This window comes from Cupressus sempervirens, chromosome 11 (assembly GCF_028749045.1).
Source record: "Cupressus sempervirens isolate cs-2001-9-10 chromosome 11, ASM2874904v1, whole genome shotgun sequence".
Classification (NCBI taxonomy): Eukaryota; Viridiplantae; Streptophyta; class Pinopsida; order Cupressales; family Cupressaceae; genus Cupressus; species Cupressus sempervirens.
This window is the reverse complement of record NC_143128.1, coordinates 317,723,450-317,748,775: the sequence shown is the minus strand read 5'-3', so window position 1 is coordinate 317,748,775 and position 25,326 is coordinate 317,723,450. Positions and strand designations below refer to the sequence as shown.

General features: G+C 38.9%; 1 protein-coding gene across 1 annotated transcript in view; it reads right to left on the bottom strand.

Moving 5' to 3' along the window:
* Window positions 1–472: 472 nt before the first annotated feature.
* Window positions 473–25,326, bottom strand: part of LOC149529399 (putative ALA-interacting subunit 2) — a 55,665-nt gene continuing 30,811 nt past the window's right edge. The window contains exons 6-8 of the mRNA XM_089810306.1: window positions 1,309–1,609; window positions 902–1,191; window positions 473–765 (exon numbers count right to left, since the gene is read on the bottom strand). Of these exons, the coding sequence (XP_089666432.1) occupies window positions 726–765; window positions 902–1,191; window positions 1,309–1,609 (631 nt within the window). The 3' untranslated portion in view covers window positions 473–725. The remainder of the gene's footprint in view (window positions 766–901; window positions 1,192–1,308; window positions 1,610–25,326) is intronic.

The following is a 25,326-nucleotide window of genomic DNA, read 5'->3' as shown; positions in this document are numbered from 1 at the left end:
AATAAATCATCATATCTTCAAAATGCTTAGTTACCAGTGGATGCATTATAGGGTTAAAGAATGAATTGGTAAAAAACAACTTTTTAAAACAGATGTCTCGCAGAGAAAATCACAATAAACCATTTGATAATCATGCATTCATTCTTGTTGAAGAGGCCCCCAGCGATGCATTTTGAAAAATTTATTGTTTCTCCTCCCTCACCTCCACATTTCTCTTAATCATGGTCTTGTGCATTTTAAGTAATATTCTGATTTTTTTGTGTTAGTGTATTATTGTTGCATATACTATTAGTGTAATAAATGAAATGGAAGATTTTAATAATAAGACCAAACAATCTATGAAACCCAAAACAAAACCACCCTTAATTCATTTTTATGCCCTTAATGTTATTGAATTTCAGATTTGTTTGGGAGTGGGGATATGTAGAGGAGGCAATACATCCAGACTCCCTAAAACTTAGCATAAACATCCTTGGCAATATAAATACTTTTTTCCTTAAAAATATAAAGCAGATTACAATCGACAACTGTTAATTGCCACGCATTGGTAGCTTTCCATTGTATAGACTGGCGATGGAAAGCATGAGTAAAGCTCTTATATTGCAGGAAAGCTTTTCAAAATTTAATTTTCCACCTATATTTCAATAGATACAATCTGTATACAAGAAACCGCTTTAATTCTGGAAGATCAACAAACCTTAGTTGATCCATGGTGTTGGTTGACTTCACTGACTGACAGTATCATATTTGTGATGATCACCGATTCTGCAAATAAAAAAACAGTATACACTCAAAACACAGTGTAGAATTGTTATATTAAAAGAAAATAAAACTGAAGATGAGGATTCTCATTCAGCAAGTTGAGGGAAACAACTTGCAACATATTACGCAAGAAGCTTACCTTGGGAATGTCCTGTGCAAAATGAAGTAAACAACTGCCAACAAAATGCACAGAATCCCAGTGACAACATATGCTTTCCCCAGAGTATCATTTTTACCACCAAGCCAGCTGCTTGTGGAAAGTACCAGACTTTTCTTGCCACCAAAGCTATATGTATTATAGTTATTTTGAATCGCTACTGTAATGTAATCATCAGCTTCAAGATCCAGCTCAATTCTTCCATACAACTTTCTGAAGGTTGGGAGCGCTGATATACGCATCCACACAATAAGATCTTCTTGATCACTCAACTATCACATCACAGTCAGAAAAATCACTAAGCAGCTTTGAGATAAATTGTGAAATGCCTTCTACATACAAGAAACAGCATTCATTTTATTAGATAGCATACAAAATTCTCTACTTACAGGTTTTGATGGATCTAGCTTGGCCCCACCAATTAAAGATCCATTCTGAAAATTGAAGGGATAAACATTTTTTCCAAATTTATGTTCACGATCACTTTTCCAAGCTATGTTTGTTTTGTTGACTTGTAGTTCAATGTTCTCGAGAAAAAATCTGTAGGTATCATTAAATAAGCTCCAAGCTATGAGGCCACAGGGTACTATTGGCACACCATTTGATTTAATTTCAGTATCACAATAACTTATAGTGCTGTTATCCTGCAGACCATGCAATAGCTGCTCGTTGCTTCTGCTTTTTACATATCTGCATTAAGTTGAAAGATTATAAAAACTGTTACAGGGCAATTCTCAAGGAATAAGGTAAGAAGAGGCTTCATGTTATAAATATTTTTGTGGGATAACTCTGAACTAGCAATGTAAGGTTCTATGAGATGACCAGTCCTACAGACTATCACAGCTCCTCATTAGACATTATAAATAGGCTCTTTTCATTATAATAAGCATTACACATTATAAATAGGCTCTTCTGATTATAATAAGCATTAAACTTTGGTGACAGAAATAGTGAATATGACAGCTGAGAAAAAGTTGATAAAATCAGACTCTAAAATGTCAATTGTTGTGAAAAGTTAACATCTATTTTTTGTTAGAATTAACTAAATGGAAAAATCATAGAATATGAGAGACACTCCCGATGCCTGGTATATGATGCAGGATGAAGATGAACCTCTATTATGGGAAATAAAGTTGAGATGGGAATTGAAGCCCTGGAATATCTCTTTTCATTGATTGAGAGTTCAACACTACAGGAGACGCCCTCAACATCATGCATAGAATATTTGTAAAAAGTATAAGCTAAAACCATAAAATGACTGTGGTGAACAAAAGTTCTAATATATTTATTTTCTATATAAGATTTTTCAAGACGTATCTTCAATTATTTCATGGGACAAAGAAGCACCTTAGTCTGGCTAAAGGAAGTCCCATACTACAAAGTTGGAAAAGCTAATAGGGTACATATGTTCAGTTCATTTTTTCTTCAAATTTGTTAAAATGCATAGAAGATCCCACTAAGCCTTCTTTGAGACAACCAGTGTTGTGAAATGACCAAACTTTATTTGTCAATTTAACAATTTCTTCTCACGCTTGCAGGATACCCTCATCATTCAGGGACATATTTCTATTGTATATTGCTTCTGCTCGGCTCACTGTGCTTTTTCTCAAACATTCTGATCAAACGAAGAAACATTCACAATAGTCTCCAAGCATTAGAAAAGTAGATTTGCTGATATTTTGATTTCCTCCTGTCTGAAGCCTTCAACAATACAGTTCCAATCTCTGTACATTCTGACTAAATTTTTTGCTCAATTCTAGAGCTTTGGCAGATTTAAGTAAACTTCTAGAGTGCAGAAGCAATCATAAAGAGTTGCAACAACAGACTGCAGTTACCATTACAATGGTGGACTTACATGCTTCATATGCAGGGAACGGGCCAGGCAGGTTCTGTCAGGTGAAAAACTATTTAAGCATCAAAGTTGCAATAACTGGAGTTAAAGCTGCAAGGTCCTTTTTTGGGAAAACATCTTATATACGCCAGAGAATAAATTATTGACATCAGCTGTGTAAGGAAACTTGGCAACAAAGAACATAACCGTTTCCACATAACCCATAATAAATCTGAAATAAACACGGAATTAAATTCCACATGCAAGAGAATAGACAACATACCCATAAAATGTGACACAAGATATACCCTGGAAAACCCTCATTGAGGGAAAAACCCAACCTCCAAAAGCATCCATCATCATGTATTATTCAGCAAAAATACCATTGCCATACAACCATGGAAGCCTTCATGGCCATAGCCACAACCGAGCAAACTATGTGAACAAGCATGAATCCACACATCCCATGCCATGCTTTCAACCTTCACAAATGCTCCCTTGGCTAACCTGTCAAGCTTTGTCCCACTCGACTCTTGCCTTTTGTCTTCTCCTTGTCACTCTTTCTCTACAACAACTACCCTTGTGGCAGCTTATATAGTAGCAAGTCCCACAAAACCACCAAGTGGTATTACATAAACCATGTGCTAAAACCATGTCCTACCTAACCCACTGACCCCACATTTAATATTGGGCATTTAATTCTTTTCCCCAATATTAAATAATTACATAAGATATTTTTACAATGTTACAATACAACTCATCAAGAATATTTCATGGGAATCTTTACATGTTGCACGTCCATCTAGGTACAACATTACATAATAAAATAAAATAATAAAATATAACAATATTATGCAATGTGTGCAACACCCATTATCTCAACAATCTCCTACTTGTTGTATGCATTGCATAGGGTCAATCTGTAGCCACATAAATGAACAAGGGAACAATCCCTCCCAGCACATCCACCATCATGGATCAAAATACACCAAGTGCTCCATCCTGGTACCAGCAACAAAATCAAAGTATCTAGCATCTTGAACATTAATGATCTCACCTCCTATTATGCCACTACCACTGGACATACATAGAAGCCATCCAAAGAGAAAACCACCCAACCTGTCGCATTAGAAGATCATAAAATCTTGTACCAACTGAAATTTCAAGTACAAAAAACCTGATCCAAAGGTAATCACATGTATCCGTAGTTGTCAAAAAATATCCATAGCTGAAATAGCACCCACAGCAAGTGCCAAACCCATCCAACTATCTATACCTCAAAGGTATAACAAGTGAATCTCATATCACCGACATATCCAATCTGTAACCTGCAATCACAAGTCTCAAGAGCAATACCTGTCACATATATACCAAGAAGCTCCCACTGCAAAAGATAATGTCAAATCTATAACCAATCCACTCAACACATCTCAAAGAAGTGAATCCATGAAGTATCAAGGACATCCACAATACATAAACTGATATCCTGCAAGAACAACTCTCATAACAAGTCTCCAATAGTCTCCTAAATTCACCACAATCAACAGAGGAAAGAGATAAAGGAATAACCATGTCATCTCTCACGTGACATACATGAGCACAAACCAGTGATCACAATCTCTAACCAATCTCAAATCCAATGTAAGCAAAACTGAACATCCAGGAAGATAACCAAGACCAGAAAAATCATGCATATCATAACCTGTATCATGTCCTTCTACACACACCTCTGGATGTGAACTGTGCAAGTATGATCTCCTCCATAAAACCCCAACAAGAAGCCTCAACAACACCCAAACCATACCATATAACTAATCATGGATGTAAGCCTCTCACAAGAAGATCAAACTCAATAAACCATTCCTAAACCAAGGAATAACCATTCCTAATCCAAGGAATATGCCCAATATAAAACCATCTCCCAAACTCAACCAGCATAACAACATATGCACATGGAGATAACCAATGCTAAACCATCTCTCAAATGAACCCTCCAGAACTAACTCATGCACCAAAGTTCAAGATCCATATCCATGAAAGACAAACGTAAATATAATGCACTTGAGAAAAACAATGGGCTATACCTCTCAAGTAGCAAACCGCCGAGTAGACCAAGAGTGGGGAATGAGAATGCTCATCAAGATACCCAAGTCTCCAACCAAGACTCATCTAAGAACAATCTTCTCTCAAGTCCATATCAGGTGACTGCCCCTCGGACTTCCTGTTGAAACCATCAACTGTCCCAACAAATACTTCTCTAATCCAAGAGAAATCAGCATCACCACCGTCTCTAAGTATCCATGAGCACCTGTAACCAATCAATCCATGCCAACTCCAAATGCAACATAGCAATATCATGAAGTATTCAGCTTATGATCAGTGTACTCAATACCAAGAAACTAAACCAAGATCAATGTCAAAGTTCCAACCATGGCCTCAGGAACATAAACATAACAACATGATCTAACCATCTCAACCAAAGAGATAACATGCTCAACATGAACATACTATAACATGTCACAACTCTAAACGCGTATCAAGAGTATACCATGACATAATAATGAAACCATCCTCATACCAAGGATAACATGCCAAATAAAAGATATAAACCACATCTTTGCCAAGAACCCTATGAGTCCTCAAGATGCAACCATCTCCACACACCATGAAAAAAAAAATCTCCACATACTAGGAAGAACCATCTCCACATACCATGAAGATAACCAAGAACTTCATGAGTCCTCAAGATCTAACCATCTTCAAACACCATGAAGATAACAAGTGCACCATGCAAATGTCAAAGACGCTTCTGCAGCAACAGGATCTAAGACAAACCTCCAACATCTGCAAACACTCAATAAATATATCAATGCCAACAACTCCCACTCAACTGTGGTACCAAGTCACCTATGGCATCATAAAATCCATCTCCTACTTGAAGATCCAAAGCAAACCAGGAACTAATCCTGCAATGTCACCCCATCACTGTCACAAGCTCCCACTAAACCGTGTATCCAAGCTATCCATGACATCATGATGAAAACCCATCTTCTAACCATGAGAATCAACCAAGGCATCAAACCATCAAAGAACTCAAAATGCACATTATGAGCTCCTCAAAAGAAAACCAAATAACTATGATCCTCAACCAAGAAGATATACCACCATAACTGAATCAGAAATCTAAGCTAAAGAACATCAAGGATGTGCCTGTATAACCAATCATGTCATGCCAAAATCCATGACACTATGATCACATCCATGAATCGAGCATCTGGCTCTCAATATGTCCAACCTGTCAGCATAGTCAACCACAATCCTCCACCATGACTGTACCTGGTAACATCTCATCCCTTCTACATGAAGATAAAATCATGTGACTTAGGGCATAGACAACCCAAATCCAAGCCACCAATCTGAATATGCATCAATAATGAAAGATCAATGGGCAAGGACAACCCATAACCAAGCTATAAATGCAACCTGTAAGTATAGACCGCTTACAACATTGCACAACTTGTAGACCCAACAAGTCATTATGCATATCCAAACCAAACACTGATAACCATATCATCATGAGACCAAACTGAAATATGAACTGAGTATACAATGACATCAAATCTTAAATCTCCAATGCCATAAACTCACAATGTTACCATAGTCAAAATATATCATAAACTGTTCAGATAAATATATCAACAAATAACTCATGCCAAACCTGCACCAAATCTAAACCAATGTGTAGAGCTCTCCAAGAGCTTTCTGTTGACTACTCGAAGTCCAAAATCCGACTCTGTATGCCCAAGTTATGCCCTAATCCGTGCTCAAAATAAACAACATCTGACTTTAGGGCTCTGAAAACTTGACAAAATCTCAAAATCACAGAACCAAACCTACACCATGTTGTAGTGCTCTGAATTAGCTTTCCAACGCCTGTAAGAAATCTGAAATCCGATATTCTGAGAGAAAGTTATGGCCGTTTTACTAAGACAGTCTTTTTACCATTTTCAGTATGATTTTTTATTTTTTATTTTTTCAGTGACGAAAATTCCGACGGGATTAAATTTGACGGCCATCATGGGCTGAAACTAAAAAACTCTTTCATTTCCTCTGAACATGGCCAAACTAGGGCATATTATATATCAAATTTTATGAAAATGTCGACCCGGATCCAATGGTGAGGTCTATTTTTACCCAGGAGGTCATTTCTGCATGCTACCCCCCAAAACCCTCATTTAAATGAAACATCCGAAAAACTCTTTTGTCCAACAATTTCACATGCCCAAATCTTTTAACATCCCATCATAACAGCAAATTCAAAACCCTTAGATCTGCAATAAATCATTCATATATCTTGACCTTTCTTTTATCTTCTCATGCATTCCCATGGATTCAATCTAGGGTTACAATAATAAAACCATAGCTCTGATACCACTTGTAAGGAAACTTGGCAACAAAGAATATAACCGTTTCCACATAACTCATAATAAATCTGAAATAAACACGGAATTAAATTCCACATGCAAGAGAATAGACAACATACCCATAAAATGTGACACAAGATATACCCTGGGAAACCCTCATTGAGGGAAAAACCCAGCCTCCAAAAGCATCCATCATCATGTATTATTCAGCAAAAATACCATTGTCATACAACCATGGAAGCCTTCATGGCCATAGCCACAACCGAGCAAACTATGTGAACAAGCATGAATCCACACATCCCATGCCATGCTTTCAACCTTCACAAATGCTCTCTTGGCTAACCTGTCAAGCCTTGTCCCGCTCGACTCTTGCCTTTTGTCTTCTCCTTGTCACTCTTTCTCTACAACAACTACCCTTGTGGCAACTTATATAGTAGCAAGTCCCACAAAACCACCAAGTGGTATTACATAAACCATGTGCTAAAACCATGTCCTACCTAACCCACTGACCCCACATTTAATATTGGGCATTTAATTCTTTTCCCCAATATTAAATAATTACATAAGATATTTTTACAATGTTACAATACAACTCATCAAGAATATTCCATGGGAATCTTTACATGTTGCATGTCCATCTAGGTACAACATTACATAATAAAAAAGTAATAATAATAATAAAATATCAATATTATGCAATATGTGCAACACCCATTATCTCAACAAGCTGAGCATTTTGATTACAAGGAAACAATCTCCCTTTGAAGGAAAAGAAAGTACATGGACCTTGTGCATTAATTGGGCAAAAAGTGCACATCCTTCCAAGACCAATAAGCTTAGTTGCACATTCAATGCCAATTACCATCTCAAAAATTGCAATTTCCCCATACTAGGTAGGGATATATCTTTTGGAAAAGAAGCTATGCATCTTATTCTCTACTGGAAACTAATTGCCAGCAAACAAATTGTATGCCATAGATTCCTACAACTTCCCATGACTATCCAAAGAACTCCCAGACAAGAACTGCACGAGTAGGAAAGACCATTATGAAGCAATTGGATTCATATTATAACTATCACCAAAACTCCCCATATGTTGGACACTTCTAAGCTCTTATAGTAAACTATTTCCACAGATGATAAGAGATAATTTCCACAGCAAGTCAAATTGTGATATTGCTATCAGGATTTTAACTGTGTGATTTCGAGTCAAACTCATTGACCCATGTTTCATGAGTAGTGATTCAACATGAATCCATCTCTCATGAGAATAAATGGAACACTCAGCACTCATTGGATCTAGGTGATGCTCACAAGGGTGAAGCACCGGGACTTCTCGGGAGGTCACCCATCCCAGTACTACTCTAGCTTGAGCGCGCTTAACTACAGAGTTTCCTCCATGGTTAAACCCAAAGCTTGCAACCCCATTTGCAAAACCTTCACCAAGTGTTGTGCCTTATGAACCATTCATTAGAAAGCCCCTTGAGCTCATCAATTGATAAGTAGGAGATCATTTCCACAGCAAGTCAAATTGTGATATTGCTATTAGGATTTTAACTGTGTGATTTCGAGTCAAACTAATTGACCCATGTTTCATGGGTAGTGATTCAAATGGTTCATAAGGCACAACACTTGGTGAAGGTTTTGCAAATGGGGTTGCAAGCTTTGGGTTTAACCATGGAGGAAACTCCGTAGTCAAGCGCGCTCAGGCTGGAGTAGTACTAGGATGGGTGACCTCCCAGGAAGTCCCTGTGCTTCACCCTTGTGAGCATCACCTAGATCCAATGAGTGCTAAGTGTTCCATTTATTCTCATAAGAGATGGATTCATGTTGAATCACTACTCATGAAACATGGGTCAATGAGTTTGACTCGAAATCACACAATTAAAATCCTGATAGCAATATCACAATATTTCCACAGATGTTGGACACTTCTAAACTACCTTTGGTCAGGGTGAGAGAATTTAATGATCCATGTTTATAAGTTATTCAATACCCGCGATGGAGAGAGTCACCTATGAATATGGAGGTCAAACTGAACATTGGGGGCATTAGTGAAGAAAAATTTGGGTGCAGAATAAAGACAACGCATAGAAGATGACAATGGTGACCATTGTTGGAGGGCAATCTGCGTCAAGGCTCGTCACTCTATATAGAGGCATAGTGAAGAAGAAATGGACAGTCAATTCTTCTTTCATGATGCTCTATGCATTTATAGTTGTGGTTATTATGTGGATCCTGTTCGCCTACAATATCTCCTCCAATCCCATGTTTGGGGTCACTTAGAGTTTTTGGCTCTAGGGAAAAAATTCTTCTTTCCTGATGGGGAACTTACACAATAGGAGAATGCAGATACATAAATCATATATGAATTGAGCAAAAGCGAATGCAAGCAAAGGGTTATTAGGTAGAGGCATATACGAGTTGTTTTGCACTTGAATCTTGTTTAAAGTATTAGAGGAAGCAATACCTCCAAAGTGTAATCTATCTGTGTCCATTAGAAAGAGGTATGTACCATTTGGCTACAAATATAGTGAATGAATCGACACCATTGCCAACAAAAGTTCATTTTCAACCAATCTCTATTATAGTTTAACAAACCCATCAATCACTTGGATTTTCTTTATCCTCCTCCTTTGCCACACACTGCCATGCATATATGAAGCCTTCTTTTCCATAATCTGATCTTCCTTCCAAATTATCATAGTCTCTGATTTTCTTACATTTGGAACCAAGCTTTGATACCATGTTAAGTAACATGGATCATGTTTGCAAATGTAATTATATGCCATTGTTATCGATATGTTCCAAATGCAGATTTGGATCTCATATAAGTATCAAAGGAGGAGACATGTCTCTTGAAGAGACACGTCTCCAAGGTTTAAACATCATTATTTAGTATATTAATAGTATAAATAACCAATTGTATAATATATGCATTGTTTTATATATATATATGTATGTATGTATGTATATAAAAGAATATTTATCTAATGATGATTTACCATCAATAATGAAACTCATGATCATATCAAACTGACTGTAACTACAACCTTAACACATACTCCTCATAGACCAAGCTGAATCTGAAAATGCAACCTGTGACCAAGAAGGGAAGCCTCAAATAAGTAAAAAGGGGTAAAGATAAAATTATCCATCAATGAATTGATATTTTCTATCTCATGATAACTTGGTGATGAATCTCTAGGCAAGTTGTAAAGGACATTAGTGCTTATTAAGGACAGCTTTGAAATATTTGCTTCACAATAAGTGTTACCCATCAAATCTATTGTCCGGAAAACGGGTATAGTTAGATGGTTGGTCCATCTGAGGAAGTTACATGGATGCGACAATTCGCCTCGCATACCCTCGGGCACTATATGTATGCACTTTTCTCTTGGAATGAGACATACTTGAATGGAGAAACTTTTATGTAGCAATGAATTGATGAATACAATGTTGTTATGTTATCTTTATATCCATTGTTGAGTACTTTACATATGTGTGCAAGTAATCTTAGTTAACCCACAAGGGAAAATATTTGGTGTCGTTGCCCATTGAATCTGGGAAGTAATGAAATGAGTGGATAAATGGGATTACCTTTTGAGGAAAATCCAAATGTGAGGACCAATGCCGAAGGCATTACGAAACTCTTTTAAGGGTAGTATGCTCTAAGAATTGAATTCCTTGTTTCACTTCACATAGTGATCGAAACTTTTGTATGAAGGGAAGTCCTAAGAGGAGAAGTCGACGAGAACCTTGTGTGTGACGTGCTCAACATCCCTATGGTGAATAGGTTGTTGCATCAATTACCTCGTCTATTGGTGCAAGCAACCATAGCACAAAGGAACCGAAAGAAGGAATTAGTGTGTGAGTAGCACCGATAGCAAGTCCTCAAGGACTTTGTCGAACGTGAACATAATTGTCACGAGGAGGAAGAGTGTGATGACACTCAATGAAGAACAAATCAATGAGCTTTAAGCCTTAGGGAGAAGAATAAAAAACACTGGAAAATTCACAATAATGAGATCACAAAGTTGATCTATTGTACAGAAATATGAATTAATAAAAGTGTTCTATGTTTTGTTTTAAGATGATTATAATGTTTAATTAGATTTATGCCAAATCAATTAAACAAAGATAAGAATAAGAAGCAACAGACGAATGCCTTAGAAGCCACACATGATGCTTTAATTTTTGCCCAGCAAGTAGAGCACTAACGAAAGTTTAGGCAACTCGCCAAAGGACAGCCAGCTGACCAGTTAACCGAAGGAGACCATGGAGGTGGTACTGAAGGTAATTGCGAAGGTGTTACGGGAGATACAATAACCGAAGGGGAACACTATTGTTTGTTGGAACCTAGGAGAGTAAGAAATAGGGAGGATTTGCTTGCGGAAGCGAGGCAAAGGCTAAATTTGATTGAAAAAATGTGGTCATAGTTTCTCAACCTATCCATCACACCATGAGTGGAGGAATAAAGGAGCAGAAAGGAAGAAGGAACCAACATGGCTGAAGGTGTTGAGGCAGTAAAAGCGTGCGGAAACCAAGATACCCTATTCAGTCCTCACCAGGACACTTGGTTCGACTCTGGTACGCCAAACATGGGAAGACAGTTTGGTAGTAGAAATTTGGGATTTGTCCCTATTATGCCCCTAAACAATACAAGCAACGCGGGCAAGTAGACACAAACCCCATCAAGGGCACAACAACCACCCGTACAACAACTAGTGGTGATGACCACAAATAAGCAAAAATTGCCCAAATTCACGGGCTAGGCAAAAGAGGATCTTGTCCTGCATTGTTGGACTTGCGAAACCATATGACGGCCAACGGAGTCATTGACAAGGACAAGTGGATCAAGCAACTCCCTGCCACATTGAGAGGAGCCATTGATTGGTACTCCGATGTAGACAAAACTCACTTGACAACATGGGCAGATGTAAATAAAGAATTTCAAAAAGAATTAAAATTATTGAGAGATGGTAATGAGATCCTTTCTAAAATCTATAGCACGAAGCAAGCAAAGAATGAATCTGTTAGGGTCTATAGGTGACGACTAAAGGAGTTAATCAGAAAGATGGCATCTACTCCAGCCAATGAATTGAAGAAGCAGTGGTTCGTTGAAGGACTAAAGGCCTCCATTTAGAAGAAGATGAAGATCGTACCTCTGACAGCGTATGAGAATGTGTATAACCTTGCAATGGACTTGGAAAGAAAATGTAAAACCTCCAAGAAGAGTAAGTCCTCGGATGATGACTCCTCCGAGGGGAGCAGTGATGAGGAATCCACCAAGAAAGTCCATTCTTTACAAAAAGATCTCTAGAGAATGATAAGGGAACCTAAGACATCAAAGAGAGGACCAAGTAAAACCTAGGAGGATGAGGTGTGGTGTACGGATTGCAAGGAAGATGGGCACACGAAGGGTTCGTGTTCGAAGAAATCCTTCTACGACATTTTTTGAATTGCGGGACATTCCAGAAAAGAATGCCCCAATATTCTGAAGGCCAGGAATCAACAAGTGTTGTTAACGTAAGAACAACCTTCCACATCTAGAATGGAAGGCCAACAAAACAAAAACAATATTGCATCATCCAATAGCTATAGAAATAACCGATGGGGAGGCAGAGGAAACAATAATAACAAAAACAACCGCTCTCGGATCCAATATGATGCGAAGGGGAGGTCGATGATTCAATGCAGGAATTGCAATGAGTGGGGACACTTTGCCTGGGACTGCTAGAAGGAGGAGACTCCACAGAAATTGTGTAGGTGGTGTGGACCGGGAGACCATGAGGAGGCCACTTGCCCCAAGCCTGGTTGTAACTTCCTTGATGTGGAGAAAGGAGACAGAGGAGGAAATTCTGGCAATTACAAGGGCACAAGCAAAAAAGGCCACCTAACCTGACCCTCATACGGAAAAGCAAAGACTACTCGAGGCAAAAGCCGAGATTGAGAAAAAACTACAAGCTTGAAGGGACCTAGGAGATACCTCTGACACTTCTACTCAAGCCATAGTGGAGAAAAACATTCTAAGGAAGATGTTGCAGTTACAAGTATCCATGAAGGTCAAGGATCTTGTGGAAACGATGCCACACTTAAAAACAGCTCTATTCAGTAGCCCAATGGTTCCAACAAGTACAATGGAATGAATAGAGAATCCTGGCGGCTCCACAGCAGACCCGATGACATTGGCTATAAATAGTGGGTGAAATCCTCGAGTAGTGGAGATGGGTATCCTTGACACCATCTTCACCAATACAATTGTGGATGGTGGGTAAGTGAACGTTCTACCTGAGGACACTTGGAAGAGTCTGGGAAAGTCGACGTTGTGGTCGTCGGCCTTCAACTTACTCGAGGCTGATCAACATGGCATTAAACCCCTAGGAACCTTGATGGTGCAACAGGTAACCATCAGTATACAACCATTCATTTTGGACTTTGTGGTGATTCCCCTCAAGTAGAAAGGATATGAAGCCATCCTAGGAAGAGAGTGGTTGGTGACCTATAAGGAAAATCATAACTGGAAAAAGAATACCTTGTCATTCGAGAAGAGGGGAAGAAAATTTGTAATGGATCTCAGAACCCAGATGGTTGGCGAAGAAATGACATCCTCATCAAATTCTGAATTTGACAATGGGGGAGGCAAAGGGAAAAGGAGCATGGATCCCAACGATGACGGGAAACTGGAGTTGGAAGATGACATAGACTCCATGGATGGCTTATTTCATTAGCAAATGAGTGACTATAAACTATTCCCTCCATTCTGTAAAGTACTCTAAATTGAAGAAGATCCCAATGAGTTCCCTCAAGAATACAAAGAGTATAGGGAAAGTGAAGCACGGGTCGAGTATAGTCTTGCCCACCAATTTCCTAAGGATGAGCGGATCCAATACAAGGAGGCAAAGCTAAAGGAGATAAACCTTAGAGACGAGGAGAACCCAAAGACTATCCTAATGGGGGATGATTGGGACCTGATATTAAAAACAACAGCATACAAAATCTTATGGAACATAAGGACGTCTTCCCTTGGATGTACAAGGACTTGAAGGGTGTACCTTCGGAGCCATGCGTACACCGCATTCCCCTAGTTTCGGGAGTGCAACCTATACAGAAAAGGCTGTACAGGATGAATAAGAACTATACCACAAGAGTAGAAGCCGAGATTGAATGAATGTTGGACATGTGTATTATCTTTTGAGTGGACACGAGTGAATGGGTTTCACCCATCATGATCTCCTTGAAAAGGAAGCAAAATAGTTCCACATCTATGTGGATTTTCAATGTCCTAACACAATAACCAATAAAGACTCGTTTCCCATTCCATTTCATTCACAGATAGTAGATTGGAGGTAGCCGGCCACGAAATTTACTCATTAATGGATGGGTTCTCCGAATATAACTAGATATCCATTGCGGAGGAAGACAAACTGAAAACCACCTTCGTAGTGGAGGATGGTGTATACACTTACAATCGAATGTCCTTCAGCCTTTGCAATGCACTGACAACTTTCCAACAGATATTCTTACACATCTTTGATAAGATGATAATAGGGAATGGTCCATATTCAGCAGTTAGGAGAAGCACATTGCAGCCTTGGGGGAGTACATGGAAAGGAGTCGGCGAACTCATCTAGCACCTAACCCCAAGAAGTGTCAATTTATGGTGGCTTAAGGAAAGTTGCTCAGGCATATGATGTGCAAAGAAAGATTAAAAACAAATCCTAATAAGGTACGGGTGATAGTGGAAATGGAGGCTCCTACAGACGTAACTAGCATCAAATCTTTCCTCGGTCACATCGAATATTATTGGCGGTTCATCAAAAACTTCGCACAAATTTCATTTTCGATGGATAGGCTCACAACGAAAGGGGAACCATGCGCTTGGAAGGGAGAACAAGAGGAAGCCTATAAGGATTAAAAAACAAGGTCATTAGCAGCCCTAATTCTTGCATTTCCAAATTGGGACAAAGAATTCCATGTATATGTTGATGCATCAAATTATGCCACCGGAGCCACCTTGGCTCAAGAAGGGGCACGTGGATTCGATCACCCAATATACTTTGCAAGTAGGTTGTTGTCGAATGTAGAGAACTATTGCACCACGGAATGGGAGGCCCTCAGAATGGTTTCTTTGGTCTAGAAGTTCAGACAATACTTACTGGCAACGCCATTCACCTTCTATGTGGACAGACACCCTTTCAATTGATGTAGTAACAGAAGGTGATGGTTCCTGCGGAATACGCATGTAGCACAACAGCAGAAGAAAGCATGGCATGACAAGCACCTTTGTCGAATGTAACTTACACCTAGACAGACAGTGTTGAAATTTAATGGACGAAATAAAATAAAGCTTGGGAAAATTAAAATAAAATGGCTAGGTCCGTATAAAGTCCAAGAAGTGGCAACTAGAGATTTTGGATGCCTTCAACGAATCGAAGCTGAAGGTTTACCACCAAAGGCAAGAAAGCCATCGCTTGAAAGGGTAAAGTAGTTAGGATTCTTTAAAAATAAAAATAAGATCAAAGTCGACCAAATGGTGGAGTCACCAGATGGTGGCTGTCACCATAAGTGAAGTCAGTGAACAGTGCCTTCCACCGTCGGGGAAGTCACTGAATGGTGATCCACCCGACGGTGAAGTCACCAATGTTTTAAAAGGGAAAACAGAAAAAATAAATTAAAACAAGCACAGAGTCTATGGCAAAGGAAGAAATAGGAGCCATGAGAAGCACGAAAGGAAACATTAGTGTTAGTAGAGGGTTGAGTTGTGTAGTTTGGAAGCCCTAACCGTTTATTGGATGAACAAAACAACAAGAGAAAAGTCAATTAGACAATGATAAATCTGTTATGCATACCGCAAGGAAAAGGATATGGAAGGTGCACTTGAATGAAAATCTAAGAAAAGAAAAGAAAGTCAAGGTTTTGCCCTCTAGAGTCCAGGTAGTAGGAAAAATGGAGGAGTCTTCAAAAAGAAAGAAAATGATGAAGGGTAAAGTTGCACAGAAGGAGCGAGTCACATTCGAGACTATGGCATTTGAAGACCTTAACGACTTAGAATGTAGGAAATGGTGGCAAGAGACTCCAGCCACGGATGAGGTGAAGAAGTTGCTGATAAAAGGAGTGCATTGGGCCATTTAGATACCCTTATTTCCTATTAAGAATTTTGAGCCTATACTGTGGACAATGGTGAAGACATTTGACAAAGTCAGGAGGAGGAGCAAATTTCAATCTCAAAAACATGTAGTGACGGTATCATTTACTCCAATCGACTTCACTTGAGTTTTTGGCATTCTTGATCAAAATGGACAAAAGGTGGAGGTAAAGAAGACCAAGATGACAATCAAGAGGAAGGAGTTCTAGATAAAGAAGATATCCTGCAACCTCACCCTAGCCAAGTTGAATTCTATTATGAAGGCAAAGCAGAGGCATCAGGAAGGAATTTGTGGCCAAAGGACCGTGGCGTTTCATATTAGACATCGTGCAGAGCAAGCTTACTGTGCTGAGTAGGGCATCCGGCATCACCCTACCCTAGATTGTATACATGAATGGGTTGATGAACAGGGCAGTGGATGACTGGAAAACCCTATTATCAAACAAAATGTATGAATTCATGACCCTGCAGCACCACAACTTCCTCATGTCACACTACACCATTGATTTTTTCCTTGAGGCCACAATACGAAAAATTGCCTTGGACGAGTCAAAATTAATCCCACAGGGGAAGTTGGCAAAAGGCGAGCCTCCAATCTTTTATTGGTGATACTTGGATATAGGAGGGGTGGTCGTAGGCCAAAAGTGGTGAAGGCAGGTTGTTGAATTCGATCGAGGAGGCCGAGGATGTTGATAGTGGTAGGGAAGATACCTCAAATCCTTCCAGAAGCAACTTGGAGGCAGAGTGATTTAGTCGAGGAGATCACCGTAATATAGCTTGCACCACCTCTTTTACCACCTACCACGCATTTGACACCGATGCAGAGAGGGGTGGTTGTACCTCTAGGAGCACCTAAGACCGAAGCCGTTCCAATGGCTACACCTCCAGGAGCACCTAAGACCGAGGTCTTACCAATAGCTATACCTCTAGGAGCACCTAAGGACACAAAGGTAGAGGTTGGGCCTTCAGTTGTATCTGAGGTAGTAGAGATAGTGGTTGAGTCTGAGGTGGCCGAGGACAAGGATGTGGGTGCAGAGCAACCGTAGCTGCACCAGGACATGTTTGAATGGATGTTGTTGGAGCCGACGCCATAGTTACTATGGACAACACTCTTCTCAAGGATCGAACACCCCCAGTAGGCCCCTCTAAGTAGACTATGAGTTCCTGGCTACAAAAAAAGTTCACCTTGACACTCAGGAAACCAACGGGGGTACGCATCCTATCTCCTAGACAGGAGCATCCTTAGGAGACAAGGGGTGTAGAGGTCAAAGTGGTGAAGGACACACAAGTTGCCAACCCACTAGGTGGAGACGCCATGAGGGACATAGAGCACGTGCCTATGAAGGAGGGCACTGTAGGAGAGTTGGGTGTGACTAATGCCGACGAGATCCTGGTAAAGGATGAGGAGGTACACTCAGCAGAGGCAGGGGTGCAGCAGGAAGAAGATGAGGTGGAGGCATCCTTGACCAAGTTGGTTGTATGAGGACGATGCATGGTAGCCATAGCAGAGGCTTGAGCAGTGAGGAGAGTGACAATAGAGTAATAGCGCCTTCTGACTTTTGTACAACAAGAATGCCTAGTTGCCTTTGTGGAGTGTTTTGAGAAGGGGTTGTGTTTAGCAGAGGAGCCACTAGAAATGATGAAGGCATGGACCATTCCTAAGCCAACAACAGAGAGTGAGGTACAAGGCCTCATTTGCCAAGTAGAACATGCTTTTTAGGACAGATACTATGTGTTATGACACTTTGAGTATGTCTCAGCTGATAAAGAGACAATGTTGGTGGATTCAAAGACAGCTAGGGAGGAGTTGGTCACTAGATTGGCAATAATGGAGTAGGAATTGGCTTATAAGAAATAGGAGATGGAGGCCAAGAAGGCATCCCGAGTAGCCTTGGAGGAGAAATTTGCAAAGGAGACAGAGTCATTTGGCTAGAGGTTAGCAAGGATGACCTCCGAGAAATAGATTGTGCAAGCTAGTTTAGGCCAAGCCTAGAAGGAGGTCGAGGAGAAGAAGGAACTCCAGGAGACTGTAGTCATGGTTAAGTCTGCACTTGAGCTTCGTTCAATCACTGAGAAAAACTTGGAGGCAAGGACGACACAGGTGTACAAGTTGCATGCACAGTTAGGATATTCCTTGGTACAGCCAACACCTTCCTTGGTCCAGCTGACCTTTTCTATAGCGGGTCACCCAAGGACGCTTCCTATGTCCCCTACTTCTGTTTAGTCTTGTTTTGTTGTTGTAATTATCATTCCCGAAGTATTGTAATGTCCCAGACATTTTGTATTTTGTCATGTCATCTGGAGACAACTTTCTTTTTTGGGGGGATGATGTTCTCAAGAAAACGAGTAGTTAGACAATTGATCCATCCAAGGAAGTTACACGGATGCGATAGTGGCCTCGCATCCTCTCAAGCACTATATGTATGCACTTCTCTCTTGGAATGAGACACACTTGTATGGAGAAACTTGTATGTAGCAATGAATTGATGAATATGATGTTGTTATGTTATCTTTATATCCATTGTTGAGTACTTTACTTATGCATGCAAGTAATCTCTATCAACCCACAAGGGAAAACAAAATCTACATGTCTGCCAAGGAAATGATCATCAGCATAGGAAACTTCAAAAACTGATATTAGTTGAATCAACATTATCCTCATGGTGCTGTGACGATGCATAACTGCTGATATAAAAATCAGAATTCATGTAGTTGACATTTTGTCGGTCCATAAGGTCATTTTCAGCATATAATGTCTCACATGGATAGGGGAGAGTGGAAATACCATGTCCACCTTCGTTCTTACCAAAGGCGTGGATCCCTCCTATCGTTGGTATGATCTCCTTGCTCTTGGGACTATGATCATCTTCTCTGTGAGTGACTGCTAAAGAAGACTGATTTTCAACCTGATTTAAAGAGTAGTGTGCCATATTTAGCTGAAGACAAAGCTCATCTACCTTCTCTTTAACTTTTGCATGTATGATAGCCATATCCCCATCTTCTTTGTGAGTGACTTACATAGAAGACTGATTTTCAATCTGATATAAAGAGTTATGTGCTATACTTAGCTAAAGACAAAGTTCATCTGCCTCATTCTCTTTATCTTCTGCATGTTTGATAGCTATATCCCCATCTTTGAGCAACTTCAAGTAGAGTCTGATTTCATTCTTTCCAATGCACTCTTAAGAATGTGAAGGCCTATACTATTGATTCTATTTGTTACTCCCTTCTTTTCAACACTATGAACTTCTTCAACGTTTTTATGGGTGTTATCAAAATGCGTTAAGGCTGCTATGACCATATCATTTGATACTTTTAGCCCATCCTCCAAATTATACACTACAAAATCATCAGCTAGAAAAGGAATTTCTAATTGGTCCTTCAAATCAGCCCCTATAGTGACATCATCTTGCTATAGATCTTGATTGTTAGATTCATTTTCCTTTTCAGCTGCACCATTTTCAAAAAAAATCCCTATCTTCAAATGTATTGTATCATCAACTATAATGTCATTGTTTCCAAATAGTTCATCCTCATGGAGAGGTTCATTTTCAATCTTGGAAATATCTTGCAAATAGACATTCTCATGAACGGGCTTGTCAATAACCACTTTCAATTCACCAAACAAGATGCTAGCATAATCCTTAACCATCATCCATAGTTGTTTCCCTCCCATGGTCTTCATCATGTTGTTGTTGGACTAACGGGTCCTCAACTTTTGCAACACTGAACTACATTTCTTGAGTTGGGTCTTCTTCCTTGTTATCCTCACAAGTATGACCAAGTGACCAAATATGCTTGCAAGTAAAAAAAAATCTGCTCTTCCTTATTTGGTTCTTGCACATTTCTTAGGATCCTACAACCTATTGTCCCCTTGCATTTAGTTACTTTTAAAAATTTTAGCCCATTGTTGTTTTTACTTCTCAAGTTTTGGCTCACATTGTTCAACCACCTTTTTGACCAAATTATAAGCAGTTTTTTAAACATCTTTAACTTGACTTGAAATTCCTAACAACATATGCATAAGAGGGTGAGAACGAGTGTCGCTCTCATTTAGGGTCATAACCATAATACCCTCCATAGCTGTAAAAATATCTACATGGTGTGTTTCTCCAATTGTGCCCAAGAAATGTTGAAACATGGTACATATTAAATCATACAATCCCATGTCAAGCAGGAGGTTGCCTAATCTGATTTCTGCAAATGACTTGAGTATGGCAGCCCTTCTTGAGAAATGGCAGTTCCTAATGTCCCCAAGATTCTGAAAGCTATCAATGATTAGCTGAAGTACCTTCTTCATTATCTCTTCTTCATAAGGTTCCTAAGGTGTTACGATTCTTGTGACCTATTGTGTGGTTTTCACACCATCGCCCAATTGCAAATGGGGACACCCTCTTTTGCTTTATCGAGAAGGAGTCTTTGTCTTAGGTGGTTTTGGTTGGCAGTTTCTTTTCCAAGTCTCCAAGTTTGAGGTGGGTTTGAGCAATTTTGGCTCATTCAGAAGCAAGCTTTGGTCTTGGGTTTGTGCAAGTATTTTGGTGTCCCTTAGAGGGATTTTTGTGGGCTAAAGTCCAAGTGGAGAGTGAAATTTTAGTCCAGGAGAGGACTGCACATTTGAGAAATTGGATGAAGTTTGTGATAAAGCTTCCGGTGAAATTTGAAACTTCGAAATTTTCCACTGCTGGAAATTTTGCATCTTCCAAAATTTCCCCACATTGAGTCTCCCAAGTTCGCCATCCTCTAAGACATTAGAAGATCGATTTATGGCATGAGGGCAACACCATGATCAAGAATAGAGCAAGGAATCACCAAGGAGCATTCAAAATGAGGAATTTTATGTAATAACCTCCAACTGGTTCTAACTTTGACAAACACCAAATTCTTTTATAATTTAGTTGTTTGACATTTCGTCAAACACATTGCAATCAAGCTCTAATACCAGTGTAATAACCCCACTGGCTCTCAACCAACCTGTGCTCGAGAATTGATTTCTTTTTTTTTGTTCTTGAGGGTTTTGCAATTTTGATAAAACAATATAGTAGCAAACTAGAAGATTTTACAATAATAATCTCAACTCAAATATTTAGTTATTACATACGGAATATACAGCTGAAAAATTACAGATTTCAATATCAACTTAGATACTGAGTATTTTCACAAAATACCAACCACCCAGATGATAAAATATCTCGTATTATCTAATTCAACAATACCCAAAAAAATTAGAAGTTACAATCCATGAACTTACAGGTAAGTCATGCCTTGAAACTCTTTGAAATGAAGACGAGCAGCAACAAAGAATTCTTCGACAAACAAATGCAACTGCAGGTTTGGAAAATACTGCTCCCAAAGTGCAGATAGAAAATAACACCTAGCAATAGATATAAATTGGCACTCAAACAACTCCAAATTAACCAACACACAATTTGATATAACAATTCTAGTGAATCCCTTCACAAATTCCAAAATAACCTCAAACAACAAGAAAAATTAAACTTTTACTTAGCAATAGTTAATACAGTAGGAGAAATGACAAATTGTATACCTCGGTCTCAGAACTGAATCTACAATACTTCAGCTATAGATTCCAAACCCTTATACTTCAATAAAGACACAAAATTTCAGAACTTTAGAAGTATCACAAAGACAACAAGAGAAAAATAAATACTCGATCGGATGCTTTTCTCAACAAATGTCCTCATATTTATAATCTCCAAATGGCACCAGTTTTCCAAAAGAACTCCACTTTAAAAAGCTTACTCTACACAACATTGGAATAAAATAAAGTACCATTAATATAATTTATTAATTGCTTTTGGCTCAAAAAAATGACCTTTTCCACCAAAACTTAAAATTCTGACACGCAAGGCCACTGTTTCTTGTTCCCATGATTTAAAACTTTTTCTCCTGGTTCCAACAAGCTATGATATTAAGGTGACCAACAAACAACACCAAAAAAAATAGCAACCTTAGCATATTTAGATAAATAATAATAATTCACCTATCTAGCAAAAACAACTGAAGAAGCATCAGAATCAAAATCTAACAACACCAAAGTGATCCTAATGATGAAAGACGGTGAATGAACTTGATAAGGTGACTTACTATAAATAGATGCTCCCTTCAAGATTCTTGGAGCCCAAACCAGAAGCCCGAAATAAAAACTGAGAGCATCACCCAACTCCTTTAATTGCACTGAGCTCATCGGAGCCAAAACACACCATAGGCTGCTAGAAAGCTCCTGGGTGAGCTCAGCTACCTCCTCTTTCCCTAACGTCTCATAACAAGTGCTACTCCACTCCAGAAGGTAATCCCTGTCAGCAACTAACCTATACTTCAAGATCCTAACAGCCTCTCGAAGCACATGAACCTCTACTAGGGAAAGATTACTATCACTATGCTCATCTAACATAGGAGCACCCCAACCAGATGTAGCTAGCATCTCACAAATAGCATCATAATGCTCAAGAGCTGAAGAAATGTCACTATCACTCACCTTCAATTGACAAGTCACATGATGTCTTTGTAACCCCTAACTCCTATGCAAGCTCTCTGTTTCACTGACTACACTGTGATAGGAAACTGAATCAGAACTATCCACCACAAGATCGCTCATACGTGTGCTATTGTCGTCGCACAACTCTGCATCTGAGATACAACTACTATGTATCTCAACAAACTCCTCATCCGAAGAAATGGATGCCTTCGTAGTATCAATCTTGTCACATGTGTCAGCTTGATCCTATAAACATCAATCCTGGGACCCATCCAAAAACTCCCCAGAGTCATCACCCAATATCTAACAAGGGGTGTCATACTCAGTATAGCTCATAGAATCATCAAACAAATCATCAAAGATGTTCATACTATATGCATCCCCACCACCTGACAGAGCCTCAATTGTCATCACTTGACTTTGCACACATGACTCTATGCCAGGTAATGAATCAATAACACAAGAGCATGAACCCACATTTACTGACTCTGTTGTAACATCCAAATCACCAACATCATAGCTAAGTGACTCCATACATGCATCGGTCCCACCTGAGGAAGCAACTGCCTCCTACACCGAAGCAACACTATGACAGCTCACATACAAATCTCCAAAAATAATCCCCTCTTCCAGAGAGTGTGAAGTATTAGTAGTAACAACTATATCAACTGTCACTACACTAACTGCAACAACAGCTCTGGTAGCCTCAACCTATTGAAGCTCAATGCCACTATCCTCCATTGCCACTAACACAACCACATGTCCTTGCAAAATAAGTCCATCATCAATACTACGGATAGGACTAGCAAGTGTCGTACTAAATATAGGGACATTTGCATCATGGACACCTGTCGAGGAAAACTCAGGCCTCCTTCTCACCGACCTTCTAAAGGCGGAAACCATATACCTTGCTGCCCTCTCAACTTTCTCTGGTCTCAACAAGCTCTTTGTCATCCTCTATTGATGAAGCTTAAGTTTCTCCATACTCTCTTGCAAAGCATTCATTTTCGTGTTAACTTCCTCATTACTCCACCGACTTCTAAAACTATCAGTCCTATGTTTGTCTATGGCTAGAAAATGCTAGAGTGCTGGTCACTCCAAATATAAGAGCAGGTCTGAAATAAAATAAAGTAAAAATTTCCTACCCTACGAGATGGTAGGAAACCGCTCTGATACTACTATAATAACCCCAAATCGGTTATAACTTCGACAAACACCAAATTCTTTTATAATTCAATTGTTTGACATTTCGTTAAACACATTGCAATCAAGCTCTGATACCACTATAATAACCCGACTCGCTCTCAAACAACCTGTGCTGAAGAATTGATTTCTTTTTTTTGTTCTTGAGGTTTTTCAATTTTGATACAACAATATAGCAGCAAACTAGAAGATTTTGCAATAATAATTTCAACTCAAATATTTAGATATTACATAGGGAAAATACAGTTGAAAAATTTCAGATTTCAATATCAACTTAGATACTAAGTATTTTCACAAAATAACAACCCAGTTGATAAAATATCTCTTATTATCTAAATCAACAATACCCAGAAAAATTAGAAGTTTCAATCCATGAACTTACAAGTAAGTCATGCCTTGAAACTCTCTAAAATGAAGACAAGCAACAACAAAGAATTCTTAGACAAACAAATGCAATTGCAAGTTTGGAAAATGTTGCTCCCAAAGTGCAGATAGAAAATAACACCCAGTAATAGATATAAATTGGCGCTCAATCAACTCCAAATTAACCAACACACAATTTGATATAACAATTCCAATGATTCCCTTCACAAATTCTAGAACAACCTCTAACAAAAAGAAAAATTAAACTTCTCCTTAGCAATAGTTAATACAGTAGGAGAAATGACAAATTATATACCTCGGCACAATTTGCCAAGCAATCTTAGACTTGAATCTACAATACTTCAGCTATAGATCACAAACCCTTATACTTCAGCAAAGGCACAAAATTTCAAAATTTCAAAAGTGTCACAAAGACAACAAGAGAAAAATAAATACTCGATTAAATGCTTTTCTCATCAAATGTCCTCATATTGATAATCTCCAAATGGCACCGGTTTCCCAAAAAGAACTCCACTTAACAAGCTTACTCTACACAACATTAAAATATAATAAAGTGTCGTTAATATAATTTATTAATTGCTTTTGGCTCCAAAAAATGATCTTTTCCACCATAACTTAAAATTACTACATGCAAGACCACTGTTTCTTGTTCCCACAATTTAAAAAAATTCATCCCAGTTCCAACGACCCCTGATACCAAGGTGACCTACAAACAACACCAACAAAAATAACCTTAGCGTATTTAGATAAATAATAATAATTCACCCATCTTGCAAAAAAAAACTGAAGAAGCATCAAAATCGAAATCTGACAACACCAAAGTGATCCTGATGATGAAAGATGATTAATGAACCTGACAAGGTGACTTACTATAAATAGACGCTCCCTCCAAGATTCTTGGAGTCCAAACCGGAAGCCCAA